The sequence below is a fragment of the Microtus pennsylvanicus genome, chromosome 6 (assembly GCF_037038515.1).
Source record: "Microtus pennsylvanicus isolate mMicPen1 chromosome 6, mMicPen1.hap1, whole genome shotgun sequence".
Lineage (NCBI taxonomy): Eukaryota > Metazoa > Chordata > Mammalia > Rodentia > Cricetidae > Microtus > Microtus pennsylvanicus.
Genome location: NC_134584.1, coordinates 29,591,698 through 29,605,995, shown reverse-complemented (window position 1 = coordinate 29,605,995; position 14,298 = coordinate 29,591,698). Strand labels below are relative to the sequence as shown.

Below are 14,298 nucleotides of genomic sequence, written 5' to 3'. Positions count from 1 at the left end.
TGTAATGGCAGCATTGTAATTTGCACTTGAAACAATTATACATGTTTTTTTTTTTTTTTTTTTTTTTTTTTTTGGTTTTTCGAGACAGGGTTTCTCTGTGGCTTTGGAGCCTGTCCTGGAACTAGCTCTGTAGACCAGGCTGGTCTCGAACTCACAGAGATCCACCTGCCTCTGCCTCCCGAGTGCTGGGATTAAAGGCGTGCGCCACCATCGCCCGGCGAAACAATTATAAAACTGGACAGTAAAGAATAGAACTTCAACTTTAGCTGTTCAGAATTCCCTCAGGCTTAGTCTGTAATACTCGCGTGTAACTGGGTGATTAAGAATTAACTTTGACTGTATGTCGCCTTTGACTGAGTGGCACAGGAGAGTAGAAGAGAATTTTAAATTATTAAGTGTATCAGTGGAAGCAAGTTTTAATTGGTAATTATAAGTCAGAAGAGGACTTTTTAATACATTGAAATAATTAGATTGACTTACACTGTACCCTTTTGTAATTTGTGGTAACTGTGAAATAAATGGTACAGTCGTTGAACATTACTTTGGAAATTCACTAGTTTCGGTAAAAGCATTCAGAAGTGCACAGCGTGACCTGCAAAGCCACTTTGGAAAAGGCAGCTGAGGATTCAGATATTTTCCTGGCACATTCATCCTCAAATTTGTGTAAAATTGCTTCACTTTAATGTTATTTATTTTCATTTTTTTGTCTTTTTATAAATATTCAGTGCCATACTAGAGGCCCTAGGTGACATAGACTCACGCATAAACTGTACCATTTGCCGCCAGGGTGATTTCCAGTATCCGTGGAATAATGTCTTCATCCCCAAGCTCGTCTCTTATTGCCAAATTGTGTTAAAGTTAATAATCACTAGCTACTAACTGTAACTGATTATCACAATAATAGCTATATAATTTAACTGACAATTATTATTTAGATTCAATAATTAAATATGCATCCCAGTATTTTATTGGCTGCTATGTGTTGGTTAGGTCCCAAGAAATTCCTTTCTGCAAAGACTGGCATTTAAGAAGATAGTTTCTGCTTGCTAAAAGAGAGTCATTCTCTTTGTCTCTGGAGAAACGGACATACGGCTCCCCCATTAACGTATGTCTGTGAAGCCATTAGCATATCCAGGTCTATACTAGCCTCTAGGCTCACTCAGGCCTCACTCACAAGTGTCTGTTACAGAGTCACTCTGGTGGGCATACCCCACCCGCTACCCCAAGTCTCTCCAGCCCCTGAGCTTCCCCACCTTCTCTTATTCCTTATGACCCAGCCATAAGCTTCTCTTGTTCCTATGCAACCCAGCTATTTTGGCTCCATGCTCTCTGAGCTCCTGTGTGATTTGTTCCCCTCTCTCTTCTCTTTCTCTCTCATCTCCCAACCCCATGGCTGGTCTATTCAGTCTGACTGTGCTCCCCTCAAATCTCCAATATAAAAACCTTCTCTTCAACCATACCTAGGAGCGGTCGGTCATGTCCTCATTTTCATTCACTATGGAACATAATTCTATTGTTGTAGTATTTCGTGAGAATTAAAACACTATGAACTCTGTTCTAACTACAAACAGGCATGATGTTTAGTTGGTTTATATCACAAATGTAGACTGATTTAATATCAACAGTATAACGCATATGGACATATTATATATCCATACACACATGGCATATACACATTAGCACCCAAATATATTTACTTCTTTTCAAATAGCGGAGTGCCACAATCAAAGGAGCCGAGGATTCAAGTTACCTTTTGGCTGTGGACAGATTAAATCCATACACTGTGTACACTTTTCGGGTTCGTTGTTCTACTGAAACCTTCTGGAAGTGGAGCAAGTGGAGCAATGAAAAGAGACATTTGACCTCAGAAGCCAGTAAGTTAACGCGATGGTGCGGCTGATCACTAACGGGGAGCAGGGAGGATACAAGAGAGGTACCCGGCGGCAGTCACATGACTATGAGGATGCTTTCATCCCATTCTCTGAGCCCTTGTGTTCTGTAGAAGTTGAGAGCTTAGCTTCATCTAGTGCTTCTCGGTTGCTTTGCTTTAGAAACAGAAGCCACATTTTATGGATAATTCTAGATACCCTAGAGTGAAGTCCAAGCACCCCATTTTAGTCGCTGATTCTGTCCACTGCCTTGCAGTCAGTGTCTTCAAATTCTCATGCGAAAATCTCTTTCTTAGCTCCTTTAAGGGGACCAGATACTTGGAGAGAGTGGAGCTCCGATGGAAAAAACTTAATTATTTATTGGAAGGTAAATATTTATGGTTTCCTTGGATGCTTAATTTTTTTTTTATTTAAATGCTTAATGTACAAATGGTAACTCGGTTTTTGTGGATACTTTCAATTGTACTTGCTTACGTAGTATTCAACTGTACTGGTAAGTGGTCCATGAAATACAAAGTCACTGAAATCTATACAAGGAGCCCAGGCTTCCCAGACTGGTTAAGTTTGCCGTCTTCCAAGCCCGCATTTCCCATCACTCCTGATTCCCCAAGCGTTGAGAGGGTCTCTTGCCTCAGTCTCCAGCCCATAGTTGTGAGGCCCATAACACCACGCATGTGAAGAGCTCATAGGAAAACTTGTGGGGATTCTTTCTTCTACTGTGTGGGTCCTAGGGATTAAGCTTAGATCTTCAGGCTGGGCGGCAGTCATCCTTAGCTGCTAAGCCATCTTGCCACCCTTTCCTTCAATTTTTGTATTTTTTCTAGTGATTTTGTAGCGGTCATGTAATATATAAAAGGAGGAAAGAATACATGTGCTAGAACACCATGCCAGACTGCTGTGTTTCCCCTAGTGGCTCAGTCCTTCGGGCCATGTCTTTCATTTTTGCTTCTGGAAATTATAAAAATTGAACAGTTTTATATTAATGTTTACATTTCTGTGGATTTTCGGTACTTAAAAAGTATGCTTCTTTTTTACCTTTTCATGCCTTAAAAAAAAAAACATGGCTTCAGTGAATTTTAAAATTCAAGTTTCACACTCCTGATAGCTTCATAGTCTATTTTCACTTTTTATTGGGAACTTAGCCCAGTTTAGGCCTGATGACCTTGCCCAAGCCTTGTACCCTTTTGCAAGCTCTAATGAGAGAATTTGTTCTTCCGTTTGCTGTAGCCCCTGCCCATTAGTGAAGCTAATGGAAAGATTCTTTCCTATAATGTATCGTGCTCATCAAATGAGGAGACCCAGTCCCTTTCTGAGATCTTCGATCCTCAACACAGAGCAGAGATGCAGCTGGATAAAAACGACTACATCATCAGTGTGGTGGCAAAGAATTCTGCTGGCCCATCGCCACCTTCTAAAATAGCCAGTATGGAAATCCCGAACGGTGAGTGCTCGCGAGAACCTACCGGAGCGGATGGAAGTAGAAACCGTGGGTGCTGCCAGCTCCCCTCATGAGCCTGCTCCTCCCGTACGACAGCATGTCTGTCTATGCACGCAGAGGACCAAGTACAGGAGTGTCCGCTGCTGCTCACTGAGGGCTGCAGTCGGTAGTAGTTTTTTGTTTTGTTTTGAGACAAGATTTTGCTATGTGGTCCAGGCTAGCTTCGAAAACACTAGGTAACCAGGCCAGACTTGAGTCTCCTGCCTCAGCCTCCTGGGTATCCTCAGTAAACGTGTGAAAGATAATAATTACTGTATCTAGTTAGCTTGTCACAGAGTATGAAGAGTTCTGGTCGTGGGCAGCAATCTTGGGAGGCAATACTTCAAACTGTCTGGTCAAAGACCTTTTAAAAACTCTCTTTCCGAGTCTAAGGGTTTCTGTTGTCCGACCTTTTTTGCAGCCCATTGTGCAGAAAAAGGCACTTGTTTTAATTGGCAGCTTTGTGGTCATTGATAATTTTTTCCCCTTGAGTGTGTTTTTTTGTTGTCATTGTTTATAATTGTCTTTTTAGCTAAGGTCTTGTATAGTCCAGGCTGGCCTGGAACTTGCTGTGAAGCAAAGGATGACCTTGAACTCCTGATTGTCCAGCTCCAAACCCAACATAGAAATTCTCCATATTGATAAGAAAGCTTCATTAGTAAGGGTTTTGAAAACCAAAAAATCCACCCAGATGTAATTTTAAAATGTCAGTGTTTGCCTCTAAATTGCCACAGATTGCCAGCGACTCGCCACAATCCCTCTCGGTTTTCACATGCACTTTTTTTTTTTTAATAGAATATACCATCATATAAATAAACTGAAAGAAAAAAAATAAAATAAAATACAGAACAGGCTTCTCCATAATGCCACTGTCTCCGCTGGGAAACTGCATGTATTTTTACGTCAGAGAGAATAATAGAGAAAATTTTAAAAAAATAAATAAATAAATAAAAATAAAAAAATTAAAAAAAATAGAATATACTAAGAGCACAAAGCAGTGTGCTCGAACTTGCTATTTCCACACATCCGTACATAACTTACTTGAACCATCTTTACCTCTGGTGCCCTTCACTAATTCCCCACCCCCACCACCTGCTAGCCTTTCCTCTTCCCCCAAAGCTAGACGGCTTTCTGAGTCATGAGTTTTAAATGGCCACTTCCACCTCTTCTTCCAGCTACTTCCTGAGTTCATTTGCTGTCCTTCCCCAGTATGGGAACAGCTTTTTATGAGCCCACTCTTAAGAGAAAGAAAAACAGTCTGGTTGGGTTTCCCCCGCGTGTCTCTCAGCACTCGCTTGTGGTGGTTTCTTGGCACTGGCCTGGTTCATTGACTTGTCCCAGGCGGTGATCACAGAGAATTATGAAGCAGGAAGGTTTAGCAGGGTCGTTTCAAAGACTTGGCCACACCCAGGCCACAGCACAGCCCTAAACCTAGGCAGTGGAGGGCGTGGCAGACGGCATGGCACGTGCAGGAGCAGCGCTCAGCAAGGCGTCCAGCGAGCCCTCACTTGGACCTGGGCATTTTAAAGACGGCAGTTGTATCTCTTTAATTACTGTGTTGTCTCTAACTGGAGCTCTCTGACCCTGCCTATTCTGTGTGTCTTTGAGAAGGTGGTTTCAGATCTAACTGTGTCACAGCTCACACACTGACATCAGCAGCCCGCAGTTCTCACTCCCAGAGTCAGAGGCTACACAGCCTCAGCTCACATTTGCACCGTGGCTTTGTAGGCACATTGAGCCCAAAAGCAGTCTGACGTCCAGACGAGTAGCTGCTGTATGAGCGCAAATTTATTTGAAATCCTTTCTATATATGGGGTTGTTTTGTTTGTTTGTTCTTTAACCAAACCCTTACATATAAATGAGTTGGAGAGGTCATTCTCTTTTGTGTCCCTGTGAGAACCCATTCCCCTTTCTTGGCCCTAACTATGCTGCCCTCTACTCTGGTCCCTCACACCTCACCTCCCTCCTCACTTATCCCATAGGCCCAGGTCTAGCAGAAAGTAAGGTAATCCTCCCACAACCACAGATCTACCCTCGCTCCCCAGTGTGTGCACACACACTCCACACCCCAGCATCTCATGGTCTCTGGGAATGCTTCTGCCCACACTAGTCACCCCACCTCAAACTCTGCTGCTTCAGCCATTCTCCACCCTCTGTGCTGCCCCTAGATGGTCCCTCAGCCCCGCGTTTGGGTTGGGGTGCATGAGTCCTGGAAAGCAGATGGCCAACTCTTCATTTCTGGGTGCTCCGTCTGCCTCCTCTGTGCGGCTCCTTTCCCCATAGAGCTCTGCTCACTGTGGACGGTGAAAGCAAGAGTTAATTGTCCCCTGGCCCTTTCCCAGCCCCCTGCCTCCTTCTCTCACCCCACATGGTCATGCTGTGGTCCTCCTCCCGGTGCTAGCCTAGCCCCCAGTGTGCGTCTACCTGATTCTAGAAGCTTTTCAGTTTCTCTCCTCAACTTCTGTGTCACTAATTTTCTGGATAAAGGTAAATGCTATAGTTATTCCAATAAGGTTAATACTACAACACTTCTTTGCTAAATATTGATACCTAGTTCAACTACTATTTTAGAATTATCTACAGTGAAATAATTTTTATAACTACTGTCCATTTTCTTAAGACTTGCCCTTTGGTATTTCTCTGACTGCCGATAAAATGTCTTTCTTACCTTGCTGAAGATGACGTCATAGTAGAACAAGCTGTTGGAATGGGAAAGAGGATCTTCCTCACCTGGCATCCTGACCCCAACATGACCTGTGACTACGTCATTAAATGGTGCAACTCATCTCGTTCTGAGCCCTGCCTCATGGACTGGATAAAAGTTCCTTCAAACAGAACCGAGGCTGTAATAGAATCTGGTAAGAAGAACTCATGGCTCTCCCAGGCCTTCGGGGGGAGGGGAGGTTTAAAAGCCACACAGATGTGACTGGATACTGTCGGCAGGCATGACCTCATTTATCCTAATTCAGTGTGGCTTGTGGCGTGTCTCTGGGAAAGACTAACCCTTGGAGGTGGGTTTTCCTTGTCCAGGGATTTACTCAGAGAGGTCATCAAAGAGGAGTATATATCTGCATTTGGGTAATGGCTTTTGTGTTTTGAGGTAGGGCCTCAAATTCGGAGATTCACCCGCTGCTGAAATTTAAAGTGTGCTCCACCACACCCGGCTCCGAAAGTGCTCTTGATAGCATTGTTTGTAATCTGAAAATTATAGCTAAGTAGCAGATAAGGGAATAAATGGCCGTGTATTGATAAAATAGACTTTAGTAGGAAGAACAGTTAGGTCAAGTATGAAGCAGCACAGAAAACACCACCAAAGAAAGGAGACGACATAGTCAGTGCCCTTTTTTGCCTTATATTTTCAAGGCCCACGGTCACTGCGGCCTTGCTGCCACAATCAACCCTTCATGAGAAGTGTGGCACCCACGGAGGCTTGGACCCCACAGACTAACCCGCTCTCCTTTGGAAGCAGAGGCCTCCCTCCTTGGTACTGCCATGCCTTCTGCTGAACCAGTGTGTGCCTACACCTTTGGGGTTCTCTTGGGCCGGTATTGGGTCTTTAGGTCATGATCCTTCTTGAGTCACCAGCTCCTGGTCCTTCCTCATGTGTTGGGGAAGCAAGCCGGAGAGTGAGGGGTCCCCAGTTGCTTCTCTCCCTAAGACAGGTTCTTCTTGTTTATTGTTTGGAAACTCTGTCAAATGGTGGGGATTCCCTCACTGATTAACCACATGTGAGTTCAGATATTTTCCCTTCTGCTTGGGCACTTCTGCAGTTGACTGAAGTCATGGTTGTCTTTCGAGGTGCTTCCTTTCTCCTCTGGCCGCCCTCCGTTCTTCCATCCTCCTCGTCCTGGCACCTGTTCCCGATTCCTCTCATGTGGGGCTGACTTGACTGAGCCTCACACTGAGCCTCTGCTCTCTCCTCTCCCTCCTGGGATTTCAGAATAAGTGGGATGCCCTGGGACGGGGCATCGTGGTCAGTGTTTCTGGGAGAGCAAGGTGTGATTGAGGTCCCTCGGGATGGGGAGAAGCCACTGTAATAAGTGCTGCTGTGTGTGAGCAGGGTCTCTGCAGTGGCTGAGCACACAAAGGCACAGAGTACTCGAACAAGTGCAGTGGTACCCGAATTCAAATGCAGGACTACTCAACGCTTCAAAAGGCTGGGGCTCTCGGCTTTTATTCCCTACTGAGCTTCTGGGCCAGGCCCTTCCCTGGTTCTTCTCTTAATGCAGCTTCCTCTCCTTCAGCTCTCCACTCTCTATCATGACATCTGTGCCACCCTCCAGTCCCTTTTAAGTGACATACTCTATTCCATATCGATAGCATGTAATTTTAACATAAAACAAGGCATGGGTTTACAGGCAGTATAAAACCATAGCCTAAAGTATACCTTTGCTGCAATGAAGAAGGGCCCCCAATACAATGCACTTGGGCCGAGTTGACTTTCCATCAGTATTTGCTTAGTACTTGGAAGCACAGAGCAAACGCTTGAGAAAAAATCGTGATGGGAGAAAAGTTAAAAAGAGACAAAAACCAGTTTGCCTTTAGAGCATGTTATTTTGAGGTTGACCGTCTCGCTGTAACCTGTGGAATTCAGGTGTTCTTTGGGCATGAGGTTTAAGGAGCCATTGCGTTAACCACACTGGAATGGTTGCTCCACACAGGAGCTGATAGCTCCTGCACTGTTAGAACGTTATGAAAGCATTATCCTCTTTCAAGATGAGCTGCTTTATGGTTTTTCACCATCCTCTTCAAAGGTCGCTTAGAGGGCTTGTTCTGATCTTCGTGGGCTTGATTGGTACTTCACTTAAGATCCCATACATCTCCCATGAGAGTCATGGTTGCGCCTACCCGTGTTTCTTCCCCATGCTTGCCAGCTTCTCCATGTTGGGCATGTAGCTCTGTGAATGTCTGCGTTTCTCACGTCTTGCATGCTCTGTTGGGTTGTGTAACTGATGAGACATTAAAAGGTGCTTCATGGGTTGAAGAAAGAGACTCAACTAGCAGGGGTGGGGTGGGGTGCACACAAGGGAAGGCGGGGCAAGAGACCCAGGTGTAAGTATGAACGTGTGAAGATGCCATGATGGCTTACTCTGTGTGCTAACCTAAAAATTAATAATAATAAAAAGCCAAAGATACTTCCTTGCGAGTCCTGCTCAGTGAGTGTTAGGAGGAGAAACAAACTTCCAAGGCCTGCCTGGTTCCTTTGTCCCTGAGGCTCTGAGCTGGAGTGGAGTTTTCAGTGCTCTGGGACTAGGGGAGAGATGTTGTTTCTTGCACAGAGGAAAGCAGAATCATTCATTAGTACATTGTGACCACGAAGTTGTGTGGTGAGCAGACTGGGTGGCATCGGGGAGGCGAGAACAAGATGTCAACCTCAGTCATAGTTTTTCTAAGAAATGTCATCTCACGATCTCGAAGATTTTCATTACTATAGTGAAGGTGTTCAAGTTTTGCTTAATGCTCCTAAATGTTTGCCAGTTTTATTTAAAGAGTACCAGTATGTTTTCACAGTAAACCTGTTTGCAATTAGATTGGGAAATTTTATCATGTTGTCCATTTTAATGCTTCTAGAATAAATATTCTTGCTTACCTACATAGACTTATGAGTGTTCACTGATTTTGTTCATCCTACAGATCAATTTCAGCCAGGAGTGAGATATAATTTTTACCTCTATGGGTGCACTCATCAGGGATATCAATTGTTGCGTTCTATAATTGGATACATAGAAGAATTAGGTAAGTTAAATCAATGAGTTAATTTTTTTTAAAGTTTGGATAACATGAGAAATTATGAATAGGAAAACAGCAAGAGTTAGTCTCCAAAATATATTGATTTAGTTGTTTAGGTCAAGGAAGATAAAATAATGTCTGTCACAAATTTAAATTTTTTAATCACGTATTCTCCAATAAAAATATACTTGTTTATTTCACAGTTTCAGTATTGGCATTGAGAAAGCTAAATCAAGGCTGTCAAAAATACTTGCTTTGTGTTTATAGACACTTAAACTTGGGAATGTATGCAGGACTAAATAAAAAGGGGGGCTAAGCATGAAGTCTGTTCGAGTGGTCACTTAAAGATGTGGCACAGGTTATCCCTGGATGTGTGTCAAGGCTATGATTCCTTCCTGAGCTCTGCTGGTCATCAGTGTGGAAGTGTTGGCCCATTGCCTGCGGGGTTCATGACGGAGTAGAGAATACAGTTTAGTGCCATGGTTAGCCGTCTCTGAAGTCAGCCCCCTCAAAAGCTGCTGGTGCCCCACCCTTCAGCAAGTGGTTTCTTGTTTTGACAGCTCCAATTGTGGCACCGAATTTTACTGTGGAAGATACGTCTGCAGATTCGATCTTAGTAAAATGGGAAGACATCCCTGTGGAAGAGCTCCGCGGCTTTTTAAGAGGGTATTTATTTTACTTTCAGAAAGGAGAGCGAGATACACCTAAGACGAGGAGTTTCGAGACGGGTGAGTTAAGGCGGCATTGGTTACAGTGCTAAAATACACATAAAGAGAAAAGTCTAATGCATCGCTAAATAACCGTTCCCAAGGCTGTCTGGGAAGGTGTACAATAAATAGCATGTAAATTCTTCAAAAGTCAGAATCACTTACTGTGAATCCTTTCCTTGTGAGTCCCACAGAAGGGTGTCCACTTCTTGCTAGTGTGGCATATTCTATACCATAGGATATTATTCATTTTTTAAAATGTGGTTTTGTATTTAATAACAAAAGAGGCAGAAAAGAAAAACCATGAATACAAAGAAGGGGTTCCGAGCCCCAGTTATAATCAGGAATCAAAATGGTGGCAGACTTGCCTGTCAATGGTTACTGGAAGATACTGCAGAAATGTCTTCAAAACGCTGGGTGACTGCTATTCTCAGCCTAAAATTCTGCAGCCAGCCTCTCTGTCAGACAGTAGCAGGGTAGGACAAAGGTTCTCTAGGCATACAAGGCTGCGAGTGTTTCCTTCCCCTGTACTGTCTTTCTCTGGAATCTGCTAGAAGGAAGACTGCCTCACTGACTGGAAGAGAAGGAGGAACTCGCAGAAAGGAGCTGGGGAGTGGGGTAGGGTCAGTGGAGAGGGCAGCATATGCCACGGGCTAGAGGAGCAGCCCCTATCGGGAGGAAGTGGAAGCCTGAGGGTTGGTTACTTCCATACATGGAAAATGTACTGAGGATTCGCCGAAGCATATGGGAAGAACTGAGAAATTAGCACATAGAAATTTTAAAACAATTAAGCAAAAGAAGGGCAGAAAGCAATTACAATAGGAAAGAAAAATGCAAATATACCAAGTAACTTTTTAAAAAAAAAAAAATCAATGACCAATCTTCTGTGATTATAGCAATGTGAGCATTGAATTCCCTCACCCAATGTGGTGATGCTTCTCTGTGAATGTGGTAGGGGACAGGCAAGGATAGTGAGTCTAAAGGAGCTAAACCTCCTCCATCCTTTCTGAACAAACATAGGCTAAGAGCTGGTTACCTAAGCTTGCTGTTGTGAAATCCAGGTAAACTCTTACAGAAAGGCTCCCTGATTTCTAGGTGGCCGTGGAGGCGCGGGGCCAGAAGGACCTGGTTCGTTTCATCAGTCACTGTTTATTACTGCTTGGCTGTTTCAGCTCTCGCCTTACATTATTTTGGTCGCGACTTTCATGAATGAAACAGTTAACCAATCTTCACCCTTCCCTTTGACGTGATCCCAAAGCATCCTCATAGCATCCTATTGTTGAGAATTCCCACCATGTGCGGGCTAAGGACTGAGGTCATGTCTACTGCCCTTCACCTTTGCCCTGCCCAGTCTCTGCCACTGCTTCCTAAGGGCCTGTGTTGAGTGCCTGTGAGTTTCAGGGCTTTCTCTGAAGTGAGTTTCATGGGTTGTCCGCCCTATGCCAGGCATTGTTCTAAAGAAGACGCCTGGAAAATTGACTGTCGCTGGGAGCCAAGCCATGCTGTTCCCTTGCAGAGTTTAAAGAGTTTAGATGGTGTGGCTGGCAGGAATAGAACTGAAGGTGGCCCCAGATCCTTGTCTGGGTGTGGCCAGAAGTCAGACTTGTTTTCCAAAGGGTGCTTGGTTGCATGTCCGAGTGTTTAAAGTGACCTTAGAATTGAGTGAGACTATTCTTCGCTTTAGGTCATTCTGACATCAAGCTGAAGAATATCACTGACATATCCCAGAAGACGCTGAGGATTGCTGATCTTCAAGGGAAAACCAGCTACCACCTGGTCCTGCGAGCCTACACGCATGGCGGGCTGGGTCCAGAGAAGAGCATGTTTGTGGTGACCAAGGAAAACTGTAAGTTCCACAATGCCCTAGAAATGCCTTCCCCATTGAAGTGATACTGTCTCTAGCATCTGAGGGCTGCCCAGGCATCTTTGTTCCAAGCCCTAAGGCAGTGGTTCTCAGCCTTCCTGGTGCTGTGACCCCCCCAACCATAAAATTATTTTCATTACTACCTCATAACTATAACTTTGCTACTGTTGTGAATCATAATGTAAATATGGTTTGGAGATTGAAGTTTGCCAGAGGGGTCACGACCCTCAGGTTGAGAACCATTGCTCTGAGGCTTCGTATTTTTATGTCAGAATGGGGAGAGTGTTAAAAGTCACGAGAGGACTTTTTGTTTTGTTTTCCTGTCAGTTTGAACAAACTATTTCCCAATGAGTATATAAGAAATCAATTAATCTAGGGAAGCACTCAAAATCTAGAAGTATAAATGCATAGTGGATTTTTTTTCTAAATCCAGTTTAAATATTTTCCCCAGCTAATTTGATTTTAATATGTCTAGGGAAGTGTGTAAGTAACATTCATTAAAGGTTAGTAAAACACCACACTTTGTACGTCTGAAATGGCACTCAACAAGTAGCCCTTGCTGTCATGAGAGCTTTTGGTTCAACTTGAGTGTTCCCCTCAGCCAGGATGAAGTTCACATCCAGGTCTGAAGTACAGCGCCATGACACTGTGGTGTACTCAAGCTGTGTTTCGGTGGGAGGTGGTTTTGCCCCCTCGAAGACACCTTGGCAATGCCTGGGGGTGTTCTTGACGGTAACTGGAGTGCTGCTGGCATCTCCTGGGTAGAGACCAGGATGTGGCTAAGCCTCCCACCGCGACCAGGACAGCCCTTCCCTCCCCTCCTCACACCAGAAACATCTGGCCCTGTGTCATCAATGACAGGGTTGAGCAATTCTGCTGTTTCTCAGTGTCCCTGGATTGGTTAGATTTTTTTTTTTCTGTCTCTTCAAATAACACTTAATCCTAATTTAAGTTTATTCTTCCAGAGGTGATTTTCAATATTTATAACTGCTTCCTTTCAGCTGTGGGATTAATTATCGCCATCCTCATCCCAGTGGCCGTGGCTGTCATTGTTGGCGTGGTGACAAGCATCCTGTGCTATCGGAAGCGAGAATGGTAATGGAACGTCTGCATTCACCCATTTGTTCGTTTGCCAGATTCATTATCCGTCATGTTGCGCAGATTGGTCACATATGCTCTTTTGAGTCAGAGCGTCAATTTCAATATCAAGTAAGAATATGACATTTGATTGAAAATATTTAAGAACTCACAGAGTAAGAAGGCACATTCCTCCCCCGCCCGCTGTCTTTACTAATAATTTATAGTAATGGCAGATTGGCTTTAAAGATATTTCCACACAGAAATCGGCAGTGGCTGTCTGCAGGATTCGATGGACCCTAATGATTAAGACGGCACAGGTCCTGATGACCCGTTAGAATTGTTCTTTTGTTCCCTTACGTATCACGTGTGAATGCCCCTGCCATGAGAAAGCCAGCCTGGGCTTCAGAGTTTCATAGTGCGGTGAGAGAAGACCAGGCAAGCAAGGAACTGGTCCGCATAGTCTCCGGTCTTCAGGAACTCCAAATGATGGCGTTCTTTGTAGTTCTAAGTGTGAGAATAAAGGATGTTGAGCAAACCTCGTTTTCCCTGATGTCGAATTTTTATCTGAAGTTTTTAGCTTTTTTATTTTTCTTTAGCTCAGCAGGCAGTGTCCCAGTCTCTCATGCCCGTCACCTTTAATACTTTCTGTTATCTTTTTTAATCTGGTATAGGTGACTCATGGCTGTAATCCCAGGGCTAAGAGTGCTGAGGCAGGGGGAGTACCTCAAGTTCCAGGCCAGCTTGGGCTCCCTAAGGCTCTCCCTCCAAAAACAAACAAACAAACGAATAAAAACAAAACAAAAACTGAAAATAGAATTAATGCTTTAAAAATGCAAGTGCTCACTGCGCTTCCCCACGTTAGCTGAGCGCTTCCCTGCCAGTTTAGGCCCTGTGCTGAGGCCTGCTTAGCCGACAGGTCCCTTGAGTCACAGGCCCTGCTTCATCCAGTTTACGGTGAAAACTTGGCAGTGAGACATGATCGCAGCCATCGCTGTAAATTATTTACTTTTACTTCCTTGACCCAATAAGGTCTTGTAGCTCGAACATGGTCCGTCTTGTGGTCCGCAGCGTGCACACCGGAGCCCTGTGTCGGATCGCTTGCGAGTGGCCCATGGTCGAGAGCCTCCATTGGTGTCTCGGGTGCCCTTTGGCGTGGTCACCAAAACAGTCTCCAGCCAAGCCAAATGACTTCTTCATTCTGTTACACGGTTGCCGCATGATAGTTACTAAACCTGATTCGTTCTTTCTTTGAAGGATTAAGGAGACGTTCTACCCTGATATTCCCAACCCAGAGAACTGTAAAGCCTTACAGTTTCAGAAGAGCCTCTGCGAGGTAACCCTTCGTTCCATGTGTTTGTGTTTGGGGACCTGAGGGCTCCTTCTTTCTGTCTTTTGTGAGAAGCTTGTGATGTCAGCCCGAGAAAGAAGTATGAGGAAGGTAGCATGCTTCAGCATCTGTTGAATGTCCAAAGTTCGTTCAGTGTTTATACCACGCTTTTTTTTTAACCACTATGAAAAGTAAGGAAAATATTGACGTGGGGGGGGGGGGGG

General features: G+C 44.4%; 1 protein-coding gene across 2 annotated transcripts in view; it reads left to right on the top strand.

The window, feature by feature from the left end:
* Nucleotides 1–14,298, top strand: part of Lifr (LIF receptor subunit alpha) — a 66,836-nt gene that overhangs the window by 45,831 nt on the left and 6,707 nt on the right. For both annotated transcript variants that reach the window (XM_075975938.1, XM_075975937.1), the window contains exons 11-19: nt 1,712–1,874; nt 2,186–2,256; nt 3,117–3,330; nt 6,045–6,224; nt 9,001–9,102; nt 9,657–9,824; nt 11,488–11,649; nt 12,669–12,762; nt 14,002–14,080. In XM_075975938.1, the coding sequence (XP_075832053.1) occupies nt 1,712–1,874; nt 2,186–2,256; nt 3,117–3,330; nt 6,045–6,224; nt 9,001–9,102; nt 9,657–9,824; nt 11,488–11,649; nt 12,669–12,762; nt 14,002–14,080 (1,233 nt within the window). The remainder of the gene's footprint in view (nt 1–1,711; nt 1,875–2,185; nt 2,257–3,116; nt 3,331–6,044; nt 6,225–9,000; nt 9,103–9,656; nt 9,825–11,487; nt 11,650–12,668; nt 12,763–14,001; nt 14,081–14,298) is intronic.